Source organism: Drosophila navojoa, chromosome 2 (assembly GCF_054131105.1).
Source record: "Drosophila navojoa isolate 15081-1374.11 chromosome 2, UAZ_NAV_1.0, whole genome shotgun sequence".
Classification (NCBI taxonomy): Eukaryota; Metazoa; Arthropoda; class Insecta; order Diptera; family Drosophilidae; genus Drosophila; species Drosophila navojoa.
Genome location: NC_142890.1, coordinates 12,523,604 through 12,544,256, shown reverse-complemented (window position 1 = coordinate 12,544,256; position 20,653 = coordinate 12,523,604). Strand labels below are relative to the sequence as shown.

General features: G+C 41.7%; 6 protein-coding genes across 9 annotated transcripts in view; 4 read left to right on the top strand and 2 right to left on the bottom strand.

Moving 5' to 3' along the window:
• Nucleotides 1-912: 912 nt before the first annotated feature.
• On the top strand, nucleotides 913-6,606 carry Fer1 (48 related 1). Its single transcript, XM_018112556.3, has 5 exons — nucleotides 913-1,164; nucleotides 2,194-2,572; nucleotides 2,635-2,815; nucleotides 3,113-3,257; nucleotides 6,018-6,606. Exons 2-5 carry the CDS (start codon nucleotides 2,382-2,384, stop codon nucleotides 6,332-6,334), a joined length of 834 nt encoding a protein of 277 aa, XP_017968045.1. The 5' UTR covers nucleotides 913-1,164; nucleotides 2,194-2,381; the 3' UTR covers nucleotides 6,335-6,606.
• Nucleotides 6,607-7,343: 737 nt separating this feature from the next.
• LOC108659562 (GPN-loop GTPase 3) lies at nucleotides 7,344-13,176 on the top strand. Of its 2 annotated transcripts, none has more exons than XM_018112554.3 (3): nucleotides 7,344-7,511; nucleotides 7,579-8,237; nucleotides 12,944-13,176. In XM_018112554.3, the coding sequence occupies exons 1-3, from the start codon at nucleotides 7,467-7,469 to the stop codon at nucleotides 13,107-13,109; spliced, it is 870 nt and encodes a 289-aa protein (XP_017968043.1). In that variant the 5' UTR covers nucleotides 7,344-7,466; the 3' UTR covers nucleotides 13,110-13,176. The 2 variants fall into 2 exon arrangements, with proteins under 2 accessions (XP_017968043.1, XP_089112366.1); XM_089256240.1 differs by having other exon boundaries at nucleotides 7,363-7,511; nucleotides 7,593-8,237.
• Nucleotides 8,379-12,843, bottom strand: gfzf (GST-containing FLYWCH zinc-finger protein). Its single transcript, XM_018112545.3, has 4 exons — nucleotides 12,089-12,843; nucleotides 9,695-11,739; nucleotides 9,123-9,270; nucleotides 8,379-9,061 (listed from the first exon to the last, which is right to left on the bottom strand). The coding sequence occupies exons 1-4, from the start codon at nucleotides 12,542-12,544 to the stop codon at nucleotides 8,501-8,503; spliced, it is 3,210 nt and encodes a 1,069-aa protein (XP_017968034.1). The 5' UTR covers nucleotides 12,545-12,843; the 3' UTR covers nucleotides 8,379-8,500.
• A 77-nt stretch (nucleotides 13,177-13,253) lies between the features above and the next one.
• On the top strand, nucleotides 13,254-16,281 carry Sas-4 (spindle assembly abnormal 4). Of its 2 annotated transcripts, none has more exons than XM_018112550.3 (2): nucleotides 13,254-15,310; nucleotides 15,367-16,281. In XM_018112550.3, exons 1-2 carry the CDS (start codon nucleotides 13,376-13,378, stop codon nucleotides 16,279-16,281), a joined length of 2,850 nt encoding a protein of 949 aa, XP_017968039.1. In that variant the 5' UTR covers nucleotides 13,254-13,375. The 2 variants fall into 2 exon arrangements, with proteins under 2 accessions (XP_017968039.1, XP_017968038.1); XM_018112549.3 differs by having other exon boundaries at nucleotides 13,255-15,310; nucleotides 15,364-16,281.
• On the bottom strand, nucleotides 15,618-17,306 carry MAGE (necdin, MAGE family member). The gene has a single exon (XM_018112108.3). The coding sequence runs from the start codon at nucleotides 17,184-17,186 to the stop codon at nucleotides 16,386-16,388; it is 801 nt and encodes a 266-aa protein (XP_017967597.1). The 5' UTR covers nucleotides 17,187-17,306; the 3' UTR covers nucleotides 15,618-16,385.
• Nucleotides 17,307-18,069: 763 nt separating this feature from the next.
• sas (stranded at second transmembrane protein) overlaps nucleotides 18,070-20,653 on the top strand; it is a 31,836-nt gene continuing 29,252 nt past the window's right edge. The window contains exon 1 of one of the 2 annotated variants that reach the window (XM_089256229.1): nucleotides 18,070-18,088. The gene's annotated coding sequence lies outside the window, so the exon portion shown is untranslated. The other variant, XM_089256228.1, reaches the window with a different exon arrangement.

Genomic DNA, 20,653 nt, shown 5'->3' with positions numbered 1-20,653 from the left:
GCGCAACACAATCAACTGCCTTGAGGGGTGAGTGGCTTTATCGAGGACTGTATATATATATATATATGTATATCTAAATACATACATTCTATAATGTTTCGTGGTATTTTGACACCCCTGTCTGGGCGCCGTAAAATATGCAGCAGATACTGCAGCAGCAAAGGCCGTTCTAATGGAGCTGTCTCGCAGCCGAATCCTAGACAATGCAAATATTTGCATTAGTCTTTGCGACACGCTGTGCTAATGCTTAAAAATTATGCTGGTTGACAAATTTTTGCGTTGTATTGTTTTTTCTATTCTCTATATATGTATTTGGCTAGTGTCAGAGCTGTGTTTGCTTGGCTGCCGCAGTCCATTAATTAGACTTAGATGCTGCTTGAGTAAAAAATGAAATAAAAGAAAAATAAATGATAAAATCATTGCTCATATTGTTGGAGCTGCACACGCAAATAGTGCAGCTGTCTGTTCCCTAGCCCACGCCCACTTCTCGTCGCAGACACTTGCCCAGTTGAGCCCACTGCATAGGGATACATACCATGCCACTTGTATGCCACTCGGGCAATAATTCCGCTTAAACAGATAAACGCGTTCGTAATCAAAGACCAATTTAATGTGTCTGCCATATGAAAATCAACAGCAAATATCTCATCCCTTGGCTGAGCATGAATAAAAAACGAGAAACAAAAACAATACTCACTGCACGAACTTAATAAGCTTATTCTACCCCAAAATGCAACCCTGCAGAGGCGAAAGTTTTTGGCTGCTTGGCTCTGATTGGCTGGCAGCCAGACACAAACTCCGCCCATCTGGCAACACTGTTCGATGTGGCACTGCCGCCATTGATATGCTGCGAGACAGACAACGTTGGCACGACAGGAACTACTACCCCTCGCCGCCTCTCGCTTATCAGCAGGCAACGTATCCTGCGCCTGGCACCGGCAAAACAATTTCATTCGCTTTGTAGCTGGCGGCGCGTTCGCTACCAAATCGCGCTTCAATGTTTCAGCTAACGGCTTAAACGTTTTCATTTCCGCAAATTGAATCGAGTGCATAGAAATCGGTCATAGATAGTGTATGAATGTGCAATCATAAAGAATAACGATATATTTGTGTACTTGCTAAGCATTACGGATATTGCAAATTGGATGAAAACACTCGAATAAGGTAAAATGAGACCTCAGCGATCTCGGTCTCTTACCGTCGGCATTAATAGGATATACTCATTGTTGATATATATTTCGAAATTTTGTGATACCTTTTGGTCAGCTAGATGAAAAATAGAAAAACAAATGCAAATCCTACTGAAAGAATCTTAGAAACTAGAGCTGAGATACGAGAATATGAATAATAATATGCATAATATACATAATATATTTGAAATAAATCTGTACCGATTTGATAACGCCAATGAGACATTAATCTATGAAGACACCTTTCAATTTGTTATTAGATTCATCCAAGCGTCAGTATATTTATATTATTCATAGCATAACTTAAATATACACGTTATGACTGATATCATCAGTTTCATTGAGATTTGCCTTTAAAAACCCGCTGATATTTTGTTTATATCGAAATGGTAATATATATTGAATAAATATAAATGTGGAACTGGATGAATATATATTTTGAATTTTTAGGCTTTTCACATTTGTAGTTTACAGGATTAATGTATATTTATGAGCGAAGAGATAGAAGACTGTAATTTAGACAGACAGAAGATGAACCGATGAAAATGATCTGGATCGACTCAACTCGTTGACGAGATCAGCCATATACACATAAAGTTATTGGCTTTACTATGCCTCTATATGTATTTACTCAATTCCAATGTGTATATGGCACATCCTGAAGCATAAGGGAAACTTACTTGCAGTTCTTAATAAATTGAGAGTATTGAAATGAAAAGAAGATTGAAGCCCTTTGAATATAAATATATACATATGTATACATAGTATTTAATTCTTTGTTGTAATTACTACTATTATTGATCCCATTCGCATTAGCATAGGGCATTTAATGCCTAATCAAGCTGTGAGCAGTCACAGTCGCTATCAGACGGGCTTATCTAATCGAGAGTGTCTGCATGTTGAACATGTTTATTATCAATTTAACAACCTGGCCACAGCAAGAGCTACCGATAAGATTGCATCGAACATAATGTAAACAAATGATGTTTTGTGTCCTTTTCAGAGTGTTCGAAAATCAAGAGTCAAAGGCTAACGACACGCGTCGCAGTTCTTTCGATCGGCACGTGCTGTGCACGTGTTCTCAATTAGATTTATAAGCGGAGGCGTGCGGTTTACCGTTATGCACTTGTTGGACAATTAGCCAACATTAGCTTGAGACGTTGAACAGAAAGGGTAACTGCAATTGGCAAAATGTTCTCAATGGACAATTTCGACTTGGAAGCGACGATGGCTCGCCACTTCTTCGAGGGATCGCAGGCGACGAATGCCTCAAACTCCAGTTCCGAATACTTTTTCGGAGATGAGCACAGCTCGGAGAGCGATGATGATGACGATGCGTACAGCAGTGGCTTCAACAGCGACCAGGAGAACAACGAGAAGACGTGAGTGTTAATTTCAATCAGGTTGCCCAAGGCCCAGCTGCTCCGATAATAACCAATTGCAGCTACTCAATGTTTAGGCGACGCAGTCACAAGCCACGTCGCTTGAAGTGCGCCTCCCAGATGGCCCAGCAGCGGCAGGCGGCGAATCTCCGGGAGAGACGTCGCATGCAGAGCATCAATGAAGCCTTCGAAGGTCTGCGCACCCATATACCGACACTGCCCTACGAGAAGCGACTCAGCAAGGTGAGATCTATTGATCTATTGTTTTAACTTAAATATATTTCAATAATAATTAATAAACAATTACATAGTAAAACTTTGCATGTTATACTATTTAAGTCAGCAAACCCTAAGACCCTTAATAACCAAGTAGTTCTTAGTTAATTATGAATTTTGGAGACCAAAACTTTTGCCACACCATGATGATGCTGATGTATAAATTTATAAGCGAAATGTCATATCATCATCACATCATATTTCTATGAAGATTGCCTCTATGATCCCATCAATGTTATTTAGTTTAATCAAATCTAATTCCAGGTGGATACACTTAAGCTGGCTATCAGTTATATAACATTTTTGAGCGAAATGGTCAAGAAGGACAAGAACGGCAATGAGGCGGGACTGAGCTTGCAGCGCAACTATCAAAAGGAGCCGCCCAAGAAGATCATACTCAAGGATCGCAGTAAGTTGTCAATCACCCATCAATCAAATCAATCAGCTGTGGGCGGTGAACGATGGGCGGTGGGCAATGGTCAGGCGTTTGCTAGTTCTACATCTAATGACATAATTCAGCTGTTGTTCGTTGCATATTTAAAGTGCATTGATGTGGTTGAGGCATCTCGTGCGATTGTCTAAATGAGGGTTGATCACTCTACCCCTCCCTGGCATCGTGGAGTTTCATTGATGGGGTAGCTGCTGCGTCTGCCTAAGTGTAACTAATTTGAATTTTCACACTTCTCGCTTCGGCATCGTTTTGCGTGCTTTGCGTGACTGCCAGTCAAGGAAACTGCTCTGGCTGTGGCTGTGGCTGTGGCTGTTGCTCATTGCACATCGATCACGGAATGCTGTGAACTTGGTGCCAGGGTTCCGCTTGGTACGCACACGAAAGGTTTTCATTAGCCTCATCGGGGAGGGTGGGGGCCCGGCACAATGGATTAGGGTTTTCCGTGTGCCAGCTCATAAAAGTTGCTTTAGTTACGGTTTTTTGGTTAATAATTTTTCTATTCAATATGTATGACACTGCAGACCCGCAATTCCAAAATTCTCAATTGATCCGATCGAGCTGCAGCATCTGCATAACTAATGCCCGAGCACTTGGTGAGCCAAAGGGTGTTCTCAAAAACCACTGCATAGGGGTATTTCGCAGTCTGATTTTGAATGATTGGCAGCATTTTTAAGAGTTTTTTTTTTTAAAGTTTTTTTCAACTCTTGAGTGTCACAACAGAAATTAATACTTTGCCGAAAACTAGTTGGCATTAAAATTTATATCTATGATAATGAGTGGAATATCTACTTTATTTATATTTAGCTCAAAATTTACAACCTTTGGGAATATTTGTAAAGCGAGCTATTAGACAAGTTATTCGTATGGGTTTTTATTGGGAGAGTATATTTGAGATAGAAGAGGAATTTTATTAATAATAAGAGGCATTTTATTTATAGTGTTTGTTTATCAAAAATCATTTATATTTCTGTCTGGCACACCTTATTTCCTGTCCTAAAATTGATTTATTTTCCATTTTTAAACCGTCAGAAATATAGTTTTTATCTAATTCCCCTTCTGGGAATATTATTCTGGAAGATATTGTGATATTTTAACTTATTTTCAAGTCATCAGTAATAGAGCTATGACGTAAGATTTATATCCCAATACCTGATTTGCAATGCCTTCAGCAGACGTATTCAAAGAAATCGTATTGCTTTATGGGCAATGTTTCACAGGTTGAAAATAACAGCTCCCTACGAGTACTAAGAAAAATCTGTAAGCTTTTAGCACTGCTAGTTACAATCTAACGAGGCGTATAGAATATTATAGACTAGCAATTTAAGTGTGTCTAATTATTAAGCCTTACAGCTAAGCTTTTTCAAAATATTTTGCATTTTTAACTTCTGTTTTAATTTTGATATGTCTTAAAAGAAGCAGTTGATATATAAAAATCATATCTACATATCTAAAAATCTTAAAAAGTTGTCATGTTTAATTTTGTACTAAGATTAATATAAAGAATAAGAGATTTATTATATAAATAAATAATATAAAACATATAATATTATTATCAGAATGACAGAAATGAATATCTTTCGTGTAGCATTGTTCTAAATCCGAACTGAACTAAATCCCAGATAAGATATATTGTTCAAAGTGCATGCGACATAAAAATTGTTTTGATAAAATCCAACATGACACACACCTTGCCCAATTTCCAACTTCAACTCCAAGTCCAGGTGCACAGACACACACACACACAAATACACACGCACATTCGACTTTGGGAACAACAAAGTTGTTACAACAACAATGCGCAATCGACATAATCATATCGTGAGAAATTCGTTATAGTCGAGCAGATGTGTGTGCAGAACGATTCGTGGGTCCTGTTAAAGGGCAAACGAGGCCAAAAGCACCAAAATGGAGGCAGTGGAGAAAGATGGACTGTGATATGGTGGTATGGCAAAAGCATTTTCATGCTTAACGGGCATTAAAAATGTTGAGCAAAAACAGACAAAGCCCCAAAGAAAAACGAAGAATGAAACAAAACAAAAAAGCAGAGATACATATATAGATAAAAATCGCAAAACCCCAAACACAACGCCCACTTAAATGACAGCAAGTGGATTGGTTTTCACGACTCTTATGGTGGCTATGGGGTCGCCGGGTAGCGGGGCAGCGGGGATGCCGGACACACGCCTGGCATATGTTCACACCAACTTGCAAGATGACGGAGCGGGTGTGAAGCTGAAGCTGCCTGTGGTAAACGAACGATGGGGTGGCATGTCGCATATTTGAGCAACACCCGCATCAGACACTCGAAATACAGTGTGCTCTACAAATTACGAAGCTTCCGCTCTGATTGGAATGGGAAATGGAGTGGGAGAGGGAGAGGGAAGGTGTTCGGGCAGGGGCAGGGGCATGGGATGTTTTCCCGCGTGCAAGCTGATTGGACGTAATAGAAAACGCAGGCAGGCTGGCGAAGGGCAGGATTTGTGCTTGGGTTTTGTTTGCTCAAGGCAAATGGTGGACAGCTGCAACAACAGCAAGCATGCAGAGAGACACTATGAACCCTTTGCTTGTTTGCTCTGCGGCTGCTGATGGGCTTGTAATGTGTTCGCTAATGGCATTTGCTCAGTTTTTGGCAACAACTTTTAATTGATGGGGCGGCGCTTGACTTTCGATTGAATATGTTGCAATAATATGATATTGAACAAATTGTCTTTGTTGCAGCCGGAGGAATGTCGCATTCGTTATCCTGGTACCGCAAGGGCGATCGCTATCCGGGCAGCAAGCTCTACGCACGCACTTGGACACCGGACGATCCCAATGGAGCGACCAATCAGCATCCAAACCAGCCGCTCTACAGCAACAATGCGGCAAAGAGCAGCGGCTGCAGCAGCAACAATTCGAATTCTAGTCAAAATCACAATAGCAATCAGAGCAGCGAGGACTTCAATGTCAGTGGAAATATAAGAGATGCTGCTGTCGGTCCAGGTGCTGCTGCTGGTCCTGCAGCGAACATCTTTGGCAACGGAGGTGGTCTTTAAGAGAATATTCTTTAACTCTTGCAATGCAACAACGCTCAAGCTAGTCAAGGCATGCTAGTCAACGATATGGTAGTGGCACCTTTAACAGACACACACACACATACATGCATATATATGAGTATACATTATATATATACATATATTCCAATTTTAAAATATTATAAAAATCAACTTGTTCTGTGGTATTTAATTGCTATAAGTTTGCTTACATCTAAATGTTATACTTAGTCGTTTAGTTTACAATTAAATAAATACAAGTATTAAAATTAAAATATATGTATGTATAATTTTTTATTATATTTAAATAAGAAATTCAGCATTGGAATGATGAAATAGCACGCGCTTATTGATCCTATAATTTTTAGCCATTTGCAGTTCAAGCGACGAGGCCAAAAGGCGCAATTTACAACTAAATAACACAGTTATCAGCACAATATATTGAACACCTGGCCTGCAGCCCCTGTCGACGATATCATTAAAAGTACACAAGTGCAGTTAGAGCTGTTTCTGGGGTGGGTGTTTAGCTTGGGCATCTAGAAAATTATTTCCGGTCTTCCGACATGCACACGCAGGGCACAGACTACATCAAATTTTATAAAAAAAAAAAAAAGTTGTATAAAGAGAATATTATTTTTAAGCGTTATAGTTTTGCTGCAAGCGTGGCATTTAAAAAATCATTATGATTGTCATGTTCGGGGCAGGGACAATCGTTAGATGGACAGCTGTCGCTCGTTTCGCTGTCCGTGTGTGCGGCGCGTGTGTACGTTTCGTAGCACAATTTAGATGTTTATCAGCAATTAGGCTTAGCCTACGCAGGGTGGCGACGTGATTGAACGTTCTGATAAATCAATCTGATCATATGTAAATTAACGAGTCACTATTGTGTTTACGATTTCTGGCTGTTAAGCCGCAGACTTAATTAACTCCACAGCTGTACATCTCAATATGGTCACTCAATAATTTAAATCTGTGGAAAGCGCGCAGTGGCGTTGCCACATCATCCAAAGAATTGGCCAAAACCCCAAAACGCATTTCCAGCTTTTTTCCGACGCTTTGCAGCACTAAGCGACCGCACGCGCACGGATTTCAGAATTCGCTAGTCTTTATTTTAAAACTCTAAGTAAAATTTAATATGCGTTTCGCACAAATTGTGGTAGGACCTGCTGGTAGTGGCAAGGTAAACTTACATTATTTACCTATCTATTAGTTAAAGAATTTCACAGACATATAATCGCATAGCACAGTCTACCTATTGTAGCTACATGCAACAGCATGCTATGGATGGCAAGCGCAACATTCAGGTTGTCAACTTGGATCCAGCAGCGGAGCACTTTAATTACACACCATTAACAGACATACGAGAGCTGATACATCTGGACGATGCCATGGAGGACGAGGAGTTACACTATGGCCCCAATGGTGGTCTTATATTTTGCCTTGAGTTTCTCATTGAGAATCAGGACTGGCTAAAAGAACAACTGTGCGGCGGAGAAGATGAACTAATGCTGGGAGAGCCCGATGATGACTACATACTGTTCGATATGCCTGGCCAAATCGAACTATTCACACATCTGAAGATGGGCAAGCAGTTGGTGGAGCTATTAGAATCCTGGAATTTCCGCACTTGTGTTGTTTTCTGCCTGGACTCGCAGTTCATGGTCGATGGCGCTAAGTTCATATCAGGAACGATGGCAGCGCTCAGTGTCATGGCCAACATGGAGCAGCCGCACGTGAACGTGCTAACCAAAGTGGATCTCTTGAGCGCCGAGGCGCGCAAGCAGCTGGAACTATATTTGGAGCCAGACACGCATAACCTAATGGGTGAACTGACAATAGGTACGGGGTTCGGCGAGAAATATCGAAAGCTAACTGAAGCAATTGGCTCGCTCATCGAAGATTTTAGGTAAGTTACTTATATATAGACTCTCTACGCTGAGCAGTCTTCAGATTACCTTCCTCCCATAATTTTAAGCCCGTAGTTGATGTCTATTTCTCGTAATCTCCCACAAACACTCCCTCCATAGACAACGTTTTGAATACTAGGTACAATATTTTATAGAACTGAATTTATTTAAAAAAAATAGTGTGTGCATATTTCCACTATCAAGGCTCGCTTAAATGCAGCAAGTACTCTTAATTTCTAATTTTCTAAATTTTTACAATTGATTATGCCTTTGGCTTGCGGGTTGGGTGAAATGGATGTTCCATGTGTGAAAGATCTGGAGGATTATGCTCAAATGCAATAATCTCCTGCATGCCACTGTCGGCAATCTGCCAGAGCTCTGGATACTCTTCCTTAAAAGTGCTGTACCACTTCCGTACCAGCGGATAAGGCGAGAAATCAAAGTCAATGGCTTCCAGGCATAGAGTCGATGAAACCAGCGCAAAGTCTGCAATGGTTACATTTTCAGAGGCCGCATATTTGGTGCCCAAACGCTGCAGATACGTTTCGAATACATCGAGCGCATTCTCGACCTTCTTCAGGGACATGGGCGTGCGCTCGTAGTCGAAGAATATGGGCGCCATGCTATGGGCCGAAATGGGCGCATAGTAAAAGTTCATATTGAAGCATAGACGCTGATTGACCAGCGCCCGTTCAGTCGGATCCTCCGGATACAGCGTCGATAGAGGCGAGTACTTATCGCACAAATATTGCATAATTGCAATGCTCTCGGACAGATGGAAGCCATCGTCGTCCAGTACAGGTATCTCCTTTTGTGGATTCATCTGTAGGTAGTATGAAATTGCATTAAGTTGTCAATCAACTGTTAGCTTAGAGACTACCCACCTTAGCATAGTCCGGCGTACGGTGCTCCAGTGCACAGAAGTCCACATTAATTAGCTGATATTGGATGCCCAGCGCCTTGAGGGCCATGCGCACGGCCAGCGAGGGCGGTCCATCCGATACGGCGTATAACTTCATCGTATAAATGGGTCTGTATCAAATTATGCAGAAAAAATGAGATTGCAAATGAGTTGAGGTATCTTGTATAACCGGTTTCAATTGTGGCCAGGCCAACAAGCAGGTTCCCATTAGACAAAAGCGAATGTAAATATTGTTGCTGTCATCTATGCGATATATTTTATTTTTAATATCTCGGCATTTACCCAACTGGAATCTGCTCCGTAATAGTGGAGTGCGCACGCGCAGCTCTTAAAACCGACTGAAACCGAATGCCAAAATCGTTTTTACTTTTCAATAGCTGTTCAACATACCAAGTTGTAAAAGCTAAACTTGGTCGACTTTCAATTGCCCTGTAATCTAATATGGAACCTGGCTAATTTCGTATTCCGCTAGCAATTCGATGTTAATGAAATCTTTATATACTATAATTTGGATTTCGATTGAGATGTACTTACTCAATGTTGCCATAGTTTTCCATTTCGGGCACCTCCTCGACAACTTCGATTATGGCATCCGTGTTGTCTTCTTCGACAGTCATGAACTGCCCATCATCGGTTATGGGTGCCTGTTCGATATCCTCTTCGTCCTCGATAACCACATCCTCCTCGAAGTCGTGTTGCTCCTGGACCTGCTGCTGTGCCTGCAGCTTGTGTTTGAGAGCAGCTGAGTTTAGTGTCTCCTCTCCCTTTGTTTTTGTTCTGGATGTGCTGGTGGTGCTATTTTGGCTGCTGCCTGCACTGTTGCGTGGCTTCTTGTGGACCACAATACCATCTGTGAGATTGGATACATTGAGCTGCTCGACAGACAGATCTCCATACTCCTGTTTGATTTGCTCCAGAGACTTTCCGATGAAATGCAGTGGCCGGAACTTGAGTTTTTTATTGTTCTTTTTGTTGATTTCATTGAAGAGTCGTCGTTTGATGTCGTCCTCGCTGAACGGATGACTGTGACTGTTGTAGACCCGCAAAACCCGGATAGAGCCATCCTTTTGTGTGGCCGTCGATATGCGGCTCTTGCAATTGATCTCCGGATCACGGCTCTTGATGCACACCCAATAATTGCGTGAGATGAGGCCACGATTCTTGGCATGATAGATGTAGCCATCCACGCAAAGCATCTCGCTGCCCTTGGCCGACCGCAAAGTACAGATTTTGGTCAGATCCATGTCCGGGGGAAGCGAAGTTAGTTGAGCATTGTTGTTGTTGTTGTTGTTGTTGGGCACTGCGTTAGTACGACGCTTCCGTAGATTAGTCAGTTGTGGCTTAGGTGTCGATGTGGTGGGCTGTTCAATGGCCTCTAAATCATTGGGTAGGATCTCGATCTTGGCGCTGATATTGTCGGCGCCATCGTTCATATACTGCACAATCATTGAGGCTGCCTGCGCATGCTCGGGCTCCAACTTAATGCCATCAATGCCAATTACCTTTTTCATGACCACATTGTGGTGGCCGTCGCTAGTGTTGGAGGTTAACGACTGGTCTTTCAGTTTCTCATAGTTGCCCACCTGCTGCTCAGCAACTGTGTCTGCCTCCTCCTCCGTGTCCAGATCATCTTGACTTTCAAAGTCAGTCTCTTCAGTGCCAAGTGAATGTCTCGTCGTGTCGCCTTGCTCCGATTTGACATTGCCACATTGCTTCGCCAACTCTAGCACCTTTTCCTGTTTCCTCTGTTGATTAATGCGCCGCTGTATCTCCTGCAGATCGGGTTTATGAGTATGCTCTCCATTAATGCGCAGCACCTCTGGTCCGTTCTCAACGGGATCCAATGTGACGCGAACATGACAGCTTTGCTGCTTGTCACGCCGCATGATGCACGTGAAGAACATGTGACCGTTGGCCCGGCTCTGCGAGTCGAAATGAAACAGATGGCGGTCCAAGCAGAGCACCTTACGTCCTTTCGCCGATGGCAGAAATGTAAACTTGGTCAGATCGGTTTCGGTCAGCGGATCATAATCCGGCGGACTCACATAATTATCAATGATATCAGCAGCATTTGGCCATTTCATTTCGTTATCGAGAACTGGGTGCTCCTGCTGTTGTGTTTCGGTCAGCGCAGACTCAGTATTGTCGAGATTCATATAAACCTCATAGTTTTCCTCGCAATCTTCAATGATTATGGAGCCAACATCATCGCCCTTCTGCGAGCCTGAGCTTAGCTCGGGATCAAAGTACTCCAGATTGGGGCACTCCTGCAGTACTTCCACTGTTTGGTCATCGTCTACCAAGAGAATCTGGTGCCTGGTAAACATTTGCATTAGCTTGTCAGCGGAATAGTGTGGATGTATATGCGCATCCGATTCCATTAAATGCAATCGATGGGCCCCAGCCAAGGTTGCCTCCGTGCAGATCTTTGCCGTGCACTCAATATCACGCTTCCTCACACATGTCCATCGATATAGATCCCCCTTGTACGACTTGCCAGCCAGATAGTACAGCTGCCCATCAATGCACACCATAACACGACCATCGCGACGGCGCAGCATATAAACCCGATCTTTATCCTGCAAAGTGAATGGGAATCGCTAATTAATATTGTTCAATATTTTATAATAGTGATGAATACTACTGCTCGAACTGCATAAGATTACCCTTCACATGAGATATAGAATCATATTAAATGAATTATCTTTAACGAGCAAATAAATGTTGACCCCAATTACTTAAATGTGCGGCTTAGCGAATCTTAAACTGTATTTCTTTCTAAATGATTCCTGAACTGAAATTTTGGATTGGTGGGATTAATAGGTCGCAGCTATATATATATACGAGATGACCATATAAGAAGAATCTTTCAATTTTAACTCATTAAGAATTATATCAATTATCACATATCAAGAGAAATTGACACACCTCAAAGTCTAGGTGAAACGAATATTGAAGTGCTTCATTTTCTCTGTTTGTGGATATCCATTCGGGTGGATTGAGACCGGCAGCAGCGCGCTCATATAGTCGGGCGCGCTTTGGCTGCGTGGTGCTGTAAGCATCGTTCATTTTCATGTTGGACAGTCGCTTGCGTTGTGAGACTTTAGTGATCTCATGATTGCTGCAACGTGGATGGACATGTGCCTGAATAACATCGACCACAACATGCTTGCTCTTGTCCGTGGGATCGGGCACGATGGTGGAGATGCGCGACCGGCATGGCGTCACTTTATCCTTTCGTCGATTGCATAGCCAACGGTATGTGTTGTTTTTTCCAATGCGATCGAAATGATAAAGGTAATCATCCACACATAGCATGTCTACGCCCTTGGCGGAGCGTACAACATACACTTTGGATAAGTCCATGTCCGTATTGTCATCCATGTTTTGAATTACGGTGCGGTCGTAAATTCAGGGTTTTTTAGCTTCTTTGCCGTTTTTGGTGTGTGCCCAAAAAATGTTGTGTTGAAAAAGAGTCTATTTTGCTCTTGTTGTTGCTGTTGCTTGGGATTTTTTGGGGTATTTTCGACACACTTCGTTTGACCCGCCAAAACTGGTGGACGGTGCACTTAATTGAAGTATTTGTGATTTATTTTGTTATATTATGTACAATTATGCTCTATTTGTAATTTTAAGGTTGAGTTTATGCGCACATTTTACGACGCGACGAAAAATTATTTTCTCTAAACCAGGGCTGGCAAGTTTGCCATGTTGGCGTTGCCACTGTGCAGTCTGTACATTAATTAAACAATATTAAACATGAAATTATTGTTTATATTCTAGTTTGGTGCGCTTTTTTCCATTGAACGTCGATGATGAGGAGAGTTTGAGCGATCTTCTGCTACAGATCGATAGTATTTTGCAGTATGGAGAGGATGCCGATGTACAAGTACGAGATTTTGATGAGCCAGAAGTAAATGAAAATGACGGCCACGTTCCTGATATGTAGGAGCTCTTACATTTAATGTAAATAATAAGTAAATGATATGTATTAATAATGTAAATAAATGTATATAGGAAAACTTTATTTGCGAGTAGTTTCATAAGTTATCTAATGGAGTATTTTTTAATTTAAAAATAAACCTGCCCTGGTTTCATTTCTGTGCGACACTTTCCAGCACTAGAACTTTGGACTTCTTGTTTGAATGCTTAGCGTCGGATTCCGCGTATATAAACAATAAAATAATTAATTTGAATGATACGCAAAGCCAAAATATGGAAGGATCTGATGAGATTAATGCTTCACCTTTGACACAACTGGATATATCAACACGCTTGGCAGCTTTGAACCGTTGGCAAGAGGAACAAAAACGCCTTTTAGAAGAGCGTCAAAACAAGCAGCGCCTAATGCTCGGACTGGAGCACCGCAATATGTACCAAATGCTTGGGCTGTTGCCCGATCACATTGTGGATGAAAACACTGGAGATGTAAATAAAATTGAAAACAATGACAATCTGGAACAGGAGCAGGATCAGGAACAGGAGCAACAGAACCAGTCATCAAGCATACAAATGGTGCGCCACGCGAAACAGGATGAGGATGAAGGAGAAAAGGCTGAGCAGTGCTTCCAACTTACAGATATTTCTACTAGTCCTCGACCAGCAAAGCCCAAAAAGCCATTTTTACGGCGTGGTGATGGGCTAAAACAGCGCTTCAAAGTTGATCCTGACCAATTGCGTCTTAATAATTTACCCCGCTACAAATACGCGAATGCTCATCCACAGTACCGCAAGCCCGGCTTGATAAAACAACAAAAGCGTAGCATTTTGAAGACGCACAAAGTGCCAACTGTTGTACAGAAAGCAATAGCAATGCCCCCACCACCACCGGCACCTCCACTGTCGAAAAAGGAGCATCGCTTTCAGCAACCCCTGATAAACTCCAAGACTGTGTGCAGTTCCACGCCGGATCTGAAGTCTTCCTATTCTTCAACCAGTAACACGAATTCCAGTGTGTCGCCGAAGGTTCGCTTTGTCGAGCTAAACGACGCCAAAGGGCAAACGGCCGACGATGAACACTCTTCCGAGGCAAGCTCGAATGCACTGGCAAACATGTGTTGGGCCAAGGTGCTAGACTCACAGCAGATTAGGCCACCTGTACTGCATCGACGCTCGGCCCAGATACGTGTGGAAAGTGACGACAATATCAGCATATTTGAGCTGTTGGAGCAGAAGGCCCGTGAGGGTAACGTGGATATGAACTCCAGCTGCATACGCACTTTCATGGCACGCAAGGAGAAGCACCGTCAGGCGGATGCTGACGATAGCGATCAGATTGTTATATCGCAGATGCGTGAAATGCGCCTGCAACCACAAGTGTCGGAGGTGATTAGTGAAAGTGATGACGATGAGAATCCGGATGAGCAGGACTGCACCTTGACCCGAACGCCGATAAAAATTAACGCCGGCAAGGCTCAGGTACATGTGCGATTCTCCGATTCCAATGATACACATCAATATTCAGATGAGACAACGGTGCAGGATGGCACAAATGTGGAGCTCTTTGAAGAGTTCAAAGCAGCGTTGTTTCAGGCTCTGGAACAGAAAAAGGCACAGCCGACACAGAGCGCTGCTGGCGATGAGCAACTAACGCAAGAGCTACAAGCGAAGGCGAATTTGGTGCGCACGAGACTCGAGGAACTGGAAGCGGAAATCACCACATTTAAGGAACAAAATGCTCAGCTTCTGCGGCTTAAGCAGCAACACGAGCTTGACAAGGCCAAGTGTGCCCAAGAACATTTGGAGGCAATGGAGCGTGTGCATGATGAGAAAATCCAAGCGGAAATCTATTTGCACGATGAGCGCATGAAGATTGAAGAGGAACGTCGCAAATTCGAGCAACAGATGCGTCTTCAAAAGAGCAATATGAATAGCAAGGAGAAAAGGGAACTGGCGGCGCTTAAGCAAGAGGTGGAGGCCCTTCAGCTGCAGCTGAAACAAAAGGAACAGACTCACGTGTCAGCGCAGGCGCGACTTCGTGCTCAGCTGCGTGCCGCTGAAAAGGAGCAACGCAACTACAGGGACGAAATTGAGTTGCTCGGGCGTGAAAACAAGCGCCTGGAGCAAGAGATAGTGAAGCTAACACGAGATAACAGCAGCAAAATGCTACAAGAAATTAATCGCAATATTGCACGCTTGGCCCCAAAGCTGGTAAGTATTTGACGAATATCTAAAAATGTTTCCAGCTCAAGATTCTCATTTAGCAGGAGGCAGCAGCACCCGCGGCCAAGCATACGGATGAGAATGGCAAACGGCAAAGCAAATCGATCACGAGCATATTGCAGGATAAGTCAACGAGCCAACAGCGTCGCCTAAATCGAAGCCGAAAAAAATCAGAGCCGCTCAGTGAAAGTTACGCCTCAAGTAGCTCCTTCGAAATGGACGATGTACCCATGCCAAAGCCGGCAAAACCGACAAAGTCAGCCACAGCAGAAGCTGACACACTTTTTGCCGAACGCAACAAGAACAAAAATAAAGGAAGCAATAACAACAATCATAACGGAAGCAGTAATCACAGCAATAACAGCAACAACAATCACAGCGAAAATATTGAGTTCAAGCGTGAGATTGTGAATGAGGATGGGAGTAAAGACATTTGGTATCCAAATGGCAATCTTAAGAAGATCAGTGCCGATGGTATGACCGTGCGCATGTTGTATTTTAACAAGGACATTAAGGAAACAGATATACGTGCTGGTACAGTCAAGTATTATTATGCAGAGACTAATACATGGCACACTACCTATCTGGACGGTCTGGAGATACTTGAGTTTCCGAATGGACAAACCGAGCATCGTCACAAGAATGGCGTCATCGAGATTCATTTCCCGAACAATTCCATTAAAATTGTCGATCCAAGCGATACGGAAAAATTGGAAGAGTGGCGCTATGCGGATGGCACGCATTTGATTCAACTGCGAAATGGTGATAAGATTTTAAACCTTCCCAATGGGCAAAAGGAAATACACACCAAATTGAACAAACGTCGCGAATATCCTGATGGTACAGTTAAACTTGTCTATCCGGATGGCAGCCAGGAAACCCGTTACTCCAATGGCCGTGTCCGACTCAAAGATAAGGATGGCAAGCTGATAATGGATACGGACTATGCCAAGTATTAGATACCATCTGCATTTATTTATAGTAAAGCCTAAAATAAATATAAATTGTTAATATAAATATAACAAACAAATGTACATTATTCAAGATATGCAAATTCTATTATCTACTGCTGACTCTCCATGAAACTATTACAGTCAGTGTAGCTTGTATTCGTGCTATCTGCAGCAGGAGTTGGAGCTGGCAAGCCTTCAGGATTATCCATGGCTTCGGCCATCATAAGCTGCTTCTGAAAAAAGCTGACGTCCTGGTTAAATAATTTGGATGCAAATTGAACAATTTGCTGATAGGTAAATTCGCGTTTCGCGCGTTGGCCCCAACTGTAGGTAATCTTGGGATCATCGAAAGGATTCAACTGTGAACGCTCTCGTTTCAGATACTCTTGCTTCACAAATGTCTCTTCGACCAGTTTCGATATGTCGGAACCAAAGTATTCATGCTCCTCGTGCACATTAACCCCCAACGTATCCAGCATGGTAAACAGCTTGCTTTCCTCTAAGTGACAGCCGCGTAAAAAGACGTAGGTAAGTATAATGTAGAGCAATGTGAATTGCGGACGCTGTGCAGCGGTTAGTTCGAAGGTGGACGTTGGTGGTGCTTCGGCTATACAAATGTATCTTTTGGGGTTCCCTTCGAGCTGGACTAGCTTAATGCCGTAGCGTTTTTCCAGCAGTTGAGTGACCAACGGGAGTCTCTTATTAACCTCCGCTTTTCCATCCGTCAGAGGAACTAAATCATTGTGTTTGATTGGAACCTTGTTGGCCGAATGACATAGAATAAAATTCAGAATGGCTCGCACTTGCTGATCTATTTCGACATGTTGTATTTCCGCCTGGCTCACTATTATTGATTGCTGGGAACGCGATGTATTGCGTCTTTGTGAGGCATTTCGCGATGTGCTGGCCATTAGTTTGGTGGATTTTGGTTTGACTTTACTTTCTTTTGGCTGAGCGCGAAATTGCTTGAGAACAGCTATTAAATAAATTTGATAGAGTTGCCGGTCTTGGGAAAAACTGCTAAATTGCTGTTAACATTGCCCAAATGAGTAATATGTTAAGGGCTATCGATAACTTTTGGGTTAACATAATTTAAATAAGATTTTCAATAATTTTATACATAAAAAATTTAATTATTCGATATTGACTTTGAGCACGTAGTTTTTGCTTCCAGCAATTAAAATTATTTTTAATTTATATATTTAGTTTGCATATTTCGCAGTAAACCAAATTATATTGTAAAGGGATGACTAAGGGCTGCTTTCTAACGCTTATTTCCATATCTAAATTTAAATATTTGTATGTAAGAAAGCTTAACTAGAAAGAAACTAACTACATTATCCGAAGCTAGTTAGTTACCATTGCTTTAAGTTTAGTAGAAAAGCCAAGCTAGATGTTATTAACATTTTCACCAATAGCCGTTAAATAAATAATGGCCGTTAAATTAGATAAATTAAAATCCTTTAAATGGCTTATTTGCATGTATAAATTGACGTCAAAGTAGGCTGAACAAATCTCGTTAACCTTGGCTAAATTTAAAATTTCACTTTCCTCACTTTTGCCACCACTTAGCTCGTTGCATGTGCATGAATCAAAGTGTGCCAAAGGCTTGAACAGCGGTACTTAAGTTCTTTCATCACAAGGGACTTATGACATTTATTGATTTATGTGCTCAAGCTCGGCCCTTTGCCAGCTAAAGAGAATCTAGTTAATTGAATGCCAGTTAAATGAGATGCATTGTCGCCATCGGACTGATGAGTTTTCACTGCAGCGTACGCAGATGAGCATTCAAATTGCATTTGTCATTAAAAGTGTGTATGCTGTGCGAAGTGTTTATTTGTTGTTTTGATTAAAAATGGCAAAGATATGCGAGTAGCAGCAGGAAGCAAACAACTTTCAAAACTAAATGCGAATGACATGCACGGTCAACATTCACCAGACGAGCAGCTCGTCAAACAAAACAAAACTGCAGCAAACGAGCCAACGTAATGAAATTGAAATGCATTTTGTGTGCAGACACGCGCCTTGGACCCGTCTGCCGGCTTTGCTTAAACATAGTTTATTGCCTTGAAATGTGTGTTTTAGTGAAAACTAGTTATGTATGGGTACCTGCGTCGGGATTCGTTGCAACTGCGTAACTCTTGCCACACAAGCACAAGCACACGAACACACACACACACTTTAACTCATACACACCCAGGCTTTCTCACTCACAGTCACACACAAACACACTCCTAGACTATGCCCAGGCGGAAGGCGCTTAACAGTGTTTGGCAAGTTGGCAAATCTTTAATTAATTTTCCATTGTAGCTGAGCTGAAACAACACAAAGTAAAATTCAACTCATAATTTATGCACATCTATTGTGTTTTGTCCGAAATAGAAATTGGTAAATTCCGTTTATTTGTTTGCTATTTGATGATAGATTCAGAACTTTGACTTGCGTAGAAGATTTGCATATGAAACGCTTGAGAATTCATATGCATATTAGTGTGGATCATTATTATTGTTGTTATTATCATCATCGTCATCAGCGTAAAGCAAAAGTGAAATGTCACGAGCTGTAGTAGAAACTCCGTAGTCCGCATGCATGAGTAAACAGTAACAAAACTCTTTAACTTTAGCTTTAGCTTTAACTTTAGCTTTACCTATGTCTTTGGCTTTAGCTTTGGCTTTCTATACACAGATCAACATTTTTGCTTTCAAAACGCGCAATGTAATGTCAACGTTTTGTTTATTTTTCGTTTTTTATGACGTCTGGCTAATTGTAGTTGCCGAAGAAAATTTTGAAAAGAAAGTCAAGGTCTTCGGCAAGACTGTGACAACAAAGTTGTGCCACAGCTTGATGTCGTTTTTAGTGAAATGTACATTAAAATTTAGCAAATGGCAACGCGCAAGTCATTTAGAATTTCCATGGCAAACTCGCAACTCACGGGCAACGGGTTTCATTCAACATGCTAAACAAAAACTATTTATTTATTAATAACAAAAATTCAAATAACAAATGGGAAAGTCATGCTGAGATACTCTGTCCAAAAAATATCTATCATATATCTTTTACTTTTGTATAACTGAAAAGTAATAAAGATGATGATAATGATATGATGATGAGTATATCTGACATTACACACAATAAAAATGATAATACAAATTAATTAGAATAATAATTATTAAAGCTATATTGATAAATAATAATGAACGTACTAATGACCATAAATAAAGAAAAATAAATTAAAATTTTTATATGTTTTATATTTCACTACGGATAATAAAAATATCAATTATAATGATAATGTAATACTAATGCTAATAAAAACAGTATAGAGGCATCAGATAATGTTAAGGATAATAATGAAGATAATGATAATAAATAGTCTAATAGTAATACTCACAATTGTTAAAGTCCCCTTTGCCCTGTTACTTATCTAATTCAGTCCACATTTGTTATGTCTTACAAGGCACTTGAGTCCGTCCACTATATACGCCGCAATGTTGGACATTTTCAGCCATTTTTAGCCGGCTAGTTCTTGGCTCAATCTGGTTGCGTGCTGTGCTTGAAAGTGGTCTACCTTCAGCCGACTGTTTGGCATTCTTGTCGAACTGGTGTCAAGCTACTTCTGAAGTGCACACGCGCCTCCAGCCACGGCAACAGCAACGGCAACGTCAACAACTTTTGCTCCGGCTTAAGCCTCTGAGCCGGCATTTCGATTAGACGGCAAACGCAAATCGAATTATGACTGTGTCGAGCGACCAGTTATGGAATTTGTGCTAAATATCAATAGGGTGCGCAATTAACAACATTTTTCCAATATAGACATTTACATTATTCATGTGGCGATTCGCCTATAAATTTTGGCAGCCAGCCTCGTTTGCATAGCCAACGCGATGACAAGTTCTGCCTCGAATTAGGCCAATTAAGATGTTGCCCAGTTTTGACCCAAATACATAGTCGCATTTAATCAGTTGCTATGGCCTGCCCCACTCAAGCGCCGATAATCAAATTAGGCGCTTATCAACAATTTCGCAACGCGCCATAAAGTGCAACAATAAGCAATAATTAACGAGTTTTACATTTATTTATATCTAGACACATCAATTTAGTAAGGCCCACAGTCTCGCTCACTCGTGCATGCCAAATCGCGCATACGCACAGTGTGCTGCATGTCTAGGCACGGGCCTGCATTTGCAGGGGGTCGGCTGCCATTGTCTGCGATATAATATGTTCGCATTTGAGCTAGCAATTATGCGCTAAGCGGATCCCAAGTATTTCATTAATAATTTAACTGTTGGCCAGGCTTGGAATTGAACTTGAAGTTGCCAAATGAAAAATGTTTGCAGAGTGACTAAGTTGTTTAAGCTGTAAGCGGATAATACTTATA